General features: G+C 47.9%; 1 protein-coding gene across 1 annotated transcript in view; it reads right to left on the bottom strand.

Annotated features, from left to right (window-relative positions):
* Window positions 1-8,201, bottom strand: part of LOC310803649 (arf-GAP with GTPase, ANK repeat and PH domain-containing protein 2-like) — a gene marked incomplete at both ends in the record, with an annotated part of 9,845 nt that extends 1,644 nt beyond the window's left edge. The window contains 11 exons of the mRNA XM_083668503.1: window positions 299-458; window positions 779-883; window positions 1,709-1,792; window positions 2,057-2,218; window positions 2,468-2,589; window positions 2,711-2,845; window positions 3,072-3,213; window positions 3,404-3,489; window positions 3,581-3,668; window positions 3,909-3,967; window positions 7,037-8,201. Coding sequence (XP_083524629.1) covers window positions 299-458; window positions 779-883; window positions 1,709-1,792; window positions 2,057-2,218; window positions 2,468-2,589; window positions 2,711-2,845; window positions 3,072-3,213; window positions 3,404-3,489; window positions 3,581-3,668; window positions 3,909-3,967; window positions 7,037-8,201 — 2,308 coding nt within the window. The remainder of the gene's footprint in view (window positions 1-298; window positions 459-778; window positions 884-1,708; window positions 1,793-2,056; window positions 2,219-2,467; window positions 2,590-2,710; window positions 2,846-3,071; window positions 3,214-3,403; window positions 3,490-3,580; window positions 3,669-3,908; window positions 3,968-7,036) is intronic.
* Window positions 8,202-8,869: the final 668 nt, after the last annotated feature.

Raw genomic sequence — 8,869 nt, 5'->3', positions numbered from 1 at the left:
AGAGAGAGAAGAGAGAGAGAGAAAGAGAGAGAGAGAGAGAGAGAGAGAGAGAGAGAGAGAGAGAGAGAGAGAGAGAGAACAGAGAGAGAGAGAGAGAGAGAGAGGAGAGATGAGAGAGAGAGAGAGAGAAAGAGAGATAAAGAAGATGAGAGGAAAGAGGATGCAAGGAATGGTATCAAACATGTGCGGTCCTCCGCCTGTTCTCCGATTTCTGCCTCCACCAGCCTCCACTGATAGAGCGAGAAGATGAGAGCAAGAGGTTGATAGAGGATGAGATTGGCCCCAAGGCCCTTCTGACCTGCACCGGCTCCGTCAGACCCCTGGACGTCTTTCACCAGGCCGTTGAGGCCCGGCAGAGGGCCACAGGCTGGGACGGCACGAGGCGGCCGTTTCCCTGGCACCTTCACAGTCACCCTCAGCAGGTCCATCTCCTTCCCATGAGCATTCTGCATGTAGTCCTGCCAGGGGCAAAGGTCAGTCATCACAACCGTTAGTGAAGTAAAAAGCTCTTCCGTGTGTGTAGTTTTGTTGTTATATTTCCACAAGGGGAATTGGATTATAGACTTTCTAGGCTGTGATATTTCTTTTGTTTGCAGCCTCTGGTATCCACAGTTTGGAACTGTGGATACAAGAGGCTGCAAACTCAAAGAATATCACAGCCTAGAAAGTCTATAATCCAATTCTCCTGTTCAGCTCTGTCGGAGATGTGTAAATTCAAACAGCAAAGTAGACTAAATCATAGCACTCCCATGCATGCCAATGTATTTAGTGTACTCACATTGACACTGGAGTGATAGGAGAGCATGCCATTGTTGGACAGTGTGACATATTTCTTCTTCCACTCCTTGTTGAGTGAGTTCCCACTGCGCTTCAGCAAGATGCTCTGGTGGAGAGAGAGGGGAAGGAACTGAGACGATGATTCCTCTATGCTCCATCTCACAATGTTTTGGTTAAGGCACCCATTTATGAAGGAAACAACTCACGCTCACTAGAAATACTCTTTAAATATGTATTGCATTTGCAGCAGCAGGTCAAGATTGGACGTGTTACGCGTTAGCCCTCTCTTTAGCGTCTGTGGGAGGAAAGCGAAAGCGAAACCGTTCTTGACCTCTGCTGCGAATAAATGCAATAAATAAATGCAATAAATATTTGAAGAGTATTTCTAGTAAGTGCAGTTTTTTTCCTTCACAAATGAGTTATTTTAACCCTGCATCCAAAGAAGTTGTTAATATCGAGTTGAGCATGTGATTCCTAAACGTTATTGGTTAAGGCGCCCCACGCTGACAGGCAAAAAATACACATCCATTTGCCTTCCCCTGAAGGCATGTCAGGCTCCTCTTACCCCATGAGGTTACCCTATTGTTCATTCAAAACTAATTTACTGAGCAGTGACCACTGTGAAATCCTCCACACATGACATGAGTGTAGCTTAGTCACTTAGCCTCGCACAGCCTACAAAATGTATTGTTTTGCTGTTCTTTTTTGTAAATTTGTTATTGCTATTTTGTTAATATTTTGCTATTTTTGTAAATTTCTTGTCAATATTTGCTATTGTTTTTTTTATGTCCCATGCACCAACCTCACCAAGTCAATTTCCTGTATGTGCAAATATACTTGGCCAAATAAAAGAATTCTGATTCTGATTCTGATTCTGATTCTGATTCTGATGATGCACAGTAGAAAGGTTACTGGAGGTTCTGTCACCCACCTGTTTGATGGGGATGGAGCGTCCACTGCCCAGGTCTCCCTTACTGTCCGTGCTCCTCCTCTCAGAGTCACTTCCCCGACGCCCCTGGAGACAAAGGATGGGGGGACAAACCATTAGAGAGAAAAAAACAGGTGAAAGAGAGAGATGAGGAGGTTGTAGAGTGTGTCTGTCTGTGTGTGTGTGTGTGTGTGTGTGTGTGTGTGTGTGTGTGTGTGTGTGTCTGTGTGTGTGTGTTGGCATATTCTTTGTGTACATTTTGTACTTTGTGTACATTTGGCTTGGCGTGTGAGAGAGTGTGTTTGAGTATTGTGGGGAAGGGACTCATGATGGCTGGGAGGGGGTTGGTACCGTGAATCGGGACGTGCGTCTGCGGGGGGCACTGCGGACAGACCCTGGGGTGGCACTGCCCAGCCTCTCCCCTCCTGCTGCACCCCCAATCTCCTTATGACTAATCACAGGTGTGGAGGGCAGAGAGGACGAGTAGTCACTGCTCTGACCACCATTACTGGCCTGAGAGAGAGAGAGAGAGAGAGAGAGAGAGAGAGAGAGAGAGAGAGAGAGAGAGAGAGAGAGAGAGAGAGAGAGAGAGAGGCCGAATAAGACAAAAAAAGATGGTTGTATTTTAGAAACAATATGGAAACAAAATCCTCAATGTCAGAATGGACATTGGTCTGGAAATTCCTAGCGGAACATCACTATTGATGGGGTGAATCAGTGCCCTATCTTATGAAGGAGGAGAGTCTAGATCTGCTGCTTTACCTGGCCGGGAAAGACACCTGACACTGGGGTGGAGCCTCCGGAGTGACTGGGAGAGTTGGGCAGGGACTTGCAGGAAGCCAGTAGAGCAGCCTGCTTCTTCACTGCCATGATCTTCTGTGCAGCTATGGTGGAAAAGAGAATAGGAACAACAAATATATATGTGTTTGATACCATTCCTCAGTCTGTTCCACACATAACAATGATTTCTACCAGAAAATCAGGCCTCTCCTGGTGTTAACTTACCCTCAGTGAAGACGCGGTTCACATTGAGGCCGTAGGTAGCGCAGGTCTCATAGTAGGTACAGCGCCTCACATCTGAACACAGCTGCCTGGCCCTGGCATCCTCTATCACCCGTGGGTTGGTGCTGCTGATCTTGTCTGGACAGGGTTAGGGTTAGGGCAAAACAACAACACAATATTAATATAACATGATATCCTCATAAACACGATTACGTTTATGTTTTCAGAGAGATGATAATGACTTAAAAGTCATTATTTTAAAAGTCTGTGTACACATCCAGTCCTGTGTGTGTGTGTGTGTGTGTGTGTGTGTGTGTGTGTGTGTGTGTGTGTGTGTGTGTGTGTGTGTGTGTGTGTGTGTTACCTTGGCTGCCCACCACTATGAATGGGATCTCAGTGATGTTGCGGTGGATGCTCAGCTGGCTGTAGTTCCTGTACACTTCCTGGAAACTGGTCTCATTCTCCAGACTGAACACCAGGATGATCGCATCCACCCAGCTCGAAAACTAAGAAGAGAAGAGGATAGGAAAGGAGAGGAGAGGAGAGGAGAGGAGAGGAGAGAAGACAAGCAACCAGACAGAAAAGAGGAAAAAGAACAGAACCTTTCATCACATGGTGTTGTTTCTAGGGTCATAAAGAGAGCCCACGTCAGTTGTAGATGTTAAAGGTGGCTCAGTCAGTAAAGCGCCAACTCACCTGTGCATCTGGAGGTCCCGTCTCCTCCCTGATCAGTAACAGATGACTCTGTCCATCAAGTAGCACCTCCTTTTTATACCTCCCCCCTGAGAGAGACAGACATGGACCAGGGGGATCATTGTGAGCCCTCTGTGTTGCTAGTGGTCAATTCAAGAATCATCAAATAAAGGAATTCACCTTCTGGATTCTCCAGGGGCAGGTAGCTCCCAGTCATGTGTCTGTGCACTAGGGCTGACTTCCCACTGCGCAGACCTCCCAAAACCCCCTGGAGACACAGAGAAAGAGAGGAAGAGAGAGAGAGAGAGACGTTCAGAGATGTTCAGCCCACTCTATTCCAAAATCTACTATTCCATTACTACAGCTCTTGTTATCGTGATTAATATCATCTTTATCACATTGCACTATTACAGCTGCAGTCGCCACTGAAGTCAAGACTACATCTATTATCAATTCCACTGTAATGACTGCAATTATCTCAACTACGGTACAATAGCGCCGCTCTTACCAGACGCAGCTCTTGGACAGTTCGACTGAAGGTCCATTCTTGACTGTTAGCGCATGCCGCTGGGGAAGGAGAGAGAGAGAGAGAGAGAGAGAGAGAGAGAGAGAGAGAGAACAAAAGAAGAGAAAAAAATGGAAGAAGAGAGAAAGAGAGTGATAAAGGGAGAGAGCAAGAGAGAGATAGAAGGGAAGAAAGATTGATTAAAACATAAGGTCACGACTTGCTCTCAGACCCCTGTCTGCCCCTCCTGCCTGTGGACAGCGTAGAGGAGGGAGAACTTTGAAAGTCACCGGCCGTCTTGCTCTACAGTGTTCTAAGGCTGTGAGGCATGTCATTCCGAGTGGGCACTGCTGCCACTGCAGTGTGTGCGCCCCCATACGTGCCCTGTCGCAGGTCCAGATGGCACAAACCAGAGAGTTGGGAAAGGGGGAAGGGAAGACAGAGAGAGGGAGTGAGGGAATGAAGGGTAGAGCCATGGAGGAGGAGTGCAAATTAATTGCACAGGCTCAGTGGGGCTGCAGTGGTGGGGCTCAAGTTCATTAGCAGCTCTGTGGATGGAGCCGGAACATGCCAGTGTGTGTGTGTGTGTGTGTGTGTGGGTGTGTGGTCGCCGAGGGTGTATGTGAGAAGATTATCAAACAACCTCCTGTGTTTTACTCATCTGAAAGTCTTATTTTCTCCCCATCATTTTTAAAGGGGAGAGAAAAACAAAGGAAAGGATGGGGTGTACAGTACACCACAGCGGAAATGAGAACCAGGATATCCCCTCGGCATCTTAATGACTTGGTTTGTGTCTTTTCTCTTCATCACCTAGAGCTGTTCAATAATAAATGAGGGGCAAATAGGTGCTCACAACAGGTGACTGTCAATGAGTAGATGATGGCAGATGACCTTTTCTATTTAATACCTTACAGTAATTCACATAATACCGTCTGGATATTACTGCATTACAGAGAGGAAGAAGGCTATTCCAGTATAGTAGTTACAGTATGTCTGTGCTGACATTCCTCATAGTGACATACCCAATCAATAAGGGTACCTTTGTTTGGATGGGAGCCTGAAGCTCGGGAACGGATAGATGCAGTCGAGGAGCCAACATTCCTTTACAAGGTTATGGGATGGGTAGAATGTCCTGTGTGTACCAGTGCATTTGGGGACAAGATGGACTGCTTTTGTGTTCTAGAGACACCGAGGCCAAACACAGGCACTTAAACCCAACTCTGCATAAAAGAAAAGAGGTGACGATTTTCTTCGATGGAGACCACAAAACACATGCATGCACACACACACACACACAAACACGCCTCAATCAAAAGAGTCTATGGAGACATACAGTACGTATGTAAGTAAACCAGTGTTAAAACCAACCCCAGTCAGACAGAGTGTTCCTTTCACACTGAAGCCTATACACAGACCACAGACCAGCTCTGCACCGGCCACACCTCAGTGACAATATGGACAAAGCCACCTCTTCCTTCCTCTCTCATGGGAGACGAATATCAACTCTACACCCCCGGTACCCCTCCCCATCCCCCTTAAGAGACAATTTCTGTCTGTCTGTCTGTCTGTCTGTCTGTCTGTCTCTCTTCCCCCCCCCCCCCTCTATCTCTCTCCCTCTCTTTCTCTCCCCCCCCCTCCCCTTCTCTTTTCAGCGTCACGCCATAGACCAAATAGCATCTCTTGCCGCTTGCTGTTGCCATGGCAACCCCTCTTCCAGAAACTGCCTGGCTCTCTGCACAATAAATGCTCTCATAGATACAGCGGTGTGTGTGTGTGTGTGTGTGTGTGTGTGTGTGTGTGTGTGTGTGTGTGTGTGTGTGTGTGTGTGTGTGTGTGTGTGTGTAAATCAACACATCAACTCACACATGAACACACATTGAAATACATTATAATACATATGACACTGAAAACGCAGAAGTGAAAGATACACAGCTAAAATGGTGAAATAGCAAATAAAATGTAATATTGATGATATGGATAAAAGGCACAACCAATATTTGGAGCGATTGAGTTGGGGCGATTTTCTCTCTAAATGAATAAACTGCTCAATTCTTTTTTGTTGCTAATTCAATCAAATTAATTTCCCGTCCTGACTAGAATTGACCTCAACTGTGAATTTTCAACATCAGAAATTAAATATGTATACAGTCAATTTGAAATTTCAATTGGCTATTCAGATCCCGTTCACCAAGCCACAATGTAGAGTCATTGAGTGAATGGGTTCCATTTGGACATTGATTAACTCTCTATGCAGAAAGCAGGAAGTGGCCCTTCCGTCTTCCCTCACCCCTGCCCCCTCACTCCTCCTCCTCTCCTCCTCCTCTCCTCTTCCTCTCCCCTTCTCTCATCCCTCAGATGAACACAGCTCTGTGTACTCCCACCCTTAATTATTCATGTCCCACTTACTTCAGACAAATTATTCAGCACTTACACCAATCCTATATCCTCCTTCATCAAACATGTGCACAATAGCATATACAAAAGAGCGAAATCTGAATATTTCATCAGGCTCGCTTTCTCTATGTGACAGTTGGAACCAAATGTTGACCAAGCAGGCCTTTGGTTGACTCACCACTCTTGGGAGCACATAAAGATTTTCTTCAACGTCTTTTATGCGTAACACCCAACAGGCCATTTGAAGGGAAATGCAGATATCAAATGAATGCATTATCTTATGTAATTTTCCCATTGGAATACTATTCTAAACATAGCTGCAATTTATTCCGTAAAGCATCCAATATACGCAGAATTTGAGCCTAATCTTTTTCCTAATGAGAGAGAAAGTGGGAGAGACACTAATGGCCAAGGCCAGCCTCTCTCATTTGAAATCTTCAAGCCCCTTATCTTTACCACATCCTTGTGCATCCACACTGTGTGTGGTTTTCCGGCCAACATAGAATGAAGGACAACCATATGGGTTGTGACCACACTATTGCAATGCAGTGAGTCATAAGCATTGCACTGCTTTTTATTGGCTGGCATGGGATTGGCAGGACAACAAGCCCATGGGGGTGAATGGTGTGTGTGTGTGTGTGTGTGTGTGTGTGTGTGTGTGTGTGTGTGTGTGTGTGTGTGTGTGTGTGTGTGTGTGTGTGTGTGTGTGTGTGTGTTTGGATGGGGGGGAACCTTACCTTCCTCCTCACTAGACCCTCTCTGCACAGGCGTACAGACAGGGGGCGCAGTGTTGGAGCTGGGTGGCACAGGGGTGCTTTTGGTGAAGATCCCACTGATGAACTTGAGCATTTTACGGTCACGGGCAGGAGCGCGCTGGGTCGTTCCCCCCTGGCCCTCCTTCCCCCTCTTCAGGTCCTCAGAAAGTGAGTGTAGGTCACTGTTGTCCAGGGTGCGGCTCTTGCCCTTCCTCTGTGGCTTGGACACCTGGGTGGTGGGGGGAGCTGGCAAGGAGGTCGACCCCGTCTTCAGCCTCTCACCTCTGGTATTGTCCCTTGTCACCATGCCAGGAAATCCTCCTCCCACAGGGGCCCCTGAGCGCAGGAGCGTGGCCCTGCCATCACTGTCCGCCCAGGATGCTCTGTAAGGCCCTAGGGCGGCGGCGGCAGCCATCATGGGGGACCGGTCTCCAACGCGGTTGTCCTTGCGGTCCAGACTCTTGGCAGATGGAGGAACGCTCTGATTGGCCTCTCTCAACTCACGGCGACTCACAGCCCCACCCCCCGCGTGTGACCTCATCAGAACCTCCGGCCGTTGACTGACCCGAGGTGGGATGGATATGGGGATGCTGCTTCGAGAGTGGATGTTGTTAGGGTCACCTGCCTCCTCGCCCCGTGGGAACAGCATGGGTGGCTCCCTGTAGAGCTCTGTCTTAGGGCGAGTTCCCTCCCTCCTCACACCTCCCTCCCTCCTCATCCCTCCCTCTGGAGGGACGCCTGCATGCACATTCACTAAGTCTTGGACAGGGGAATGTAAGAGGAGAGCTGCCTTGCTTTTAGTGACCAACATGCTGTCTTTTGGGAATCCCGGGTCAGAATTTTCTCTCATCTCGGACTTTCCCCTCTCTTGAAATAGCCCCCCATAGCTGAGCTCATCCTGTTCCTCCTCCTCCATTTCTGTGTCCTCTTCTCCCTCCCCTTCAGCACATGCATGTCCTCCTTCATCCTCTGTGGTCCTGCTCAGCTCCTCGTCCAGCTCTTCCTCTGGGCCCTCCACTCCTCTCCCTGGAGCGAGGGTCTTCTGTACCTGGGGCCCATCCCCATCCCCTGGCACTGCCTCGACCTTGACGAGGGTGAGGGAGATGAGGTAGGTGGTGCGTCTCTGCAGGGTGCCCGCACGGCTCATGAGGGCGGCAGACTTCAGCGTAGCAGCACCGTTGCTCTGACCCAGACAGACCAGCAGGTCACAGTCATGGTAACCAGGAAGGAGCCTGAGGCTTTGAAATGGGGATTGCGCTAGACAACAAACACTTGTGATATAGTCAAATTATCAGAACTCAGAGGGTGTTTGATGGGGGTAATCTGAATTTAGTGAAGAGGTGGTTGTAGTCTTGCCTTCCTCAGGCTTTGGAAGCCATGGTAGGGAAAGTCAGAGTCAGCACAAGTAAGAATCTCTTTAGGGTATCATGAATTAGTGGAACATGCTTCGCAGACCTACTCATAAATCAAGTCTAGACTGTACTTTTCTCTTTAATCCTTCCTTTAATCTTCTCCACCTTCTCTTTGCAGATCTTTACACAGTGCTGCCTCCGGACTACTCCACTGGTTTACTCACAAGCGTTTTGTTCCTCTTCCACTTCTATCCATGTGGGAGATGAATCCTATAACCCAATTCTAAGAGATCTTGGAAACTGCTCTCCTTGATGTTGGGAATATAATCTGGAATTATGCAAGAGTCAAGAAATGAGCTTGGTCCTTTTCTCCATGAAGACTGTACTAGTCCACCCCACAAAAGCACACAAGATGGTCTGCCTCAAGCAAATCTCTGTCATGTGTCTCTAGGCTTTTTCTTCG

The sequence above is a fragment of the Argentina silus genome, assembly GCF_951799395.1.
Source record: "Argentina silus genome assembly, chromosome: 4".
NCBI classification, from domain to species: Eukaryota; Metazoa; Chordata; class Actinopteri; order Argentiniformes; family Argentinidae; genus Argentina; species Argentina silus.
This window is presented reverse-complemented; position numbering and strand designations above follow the sequence as displayed.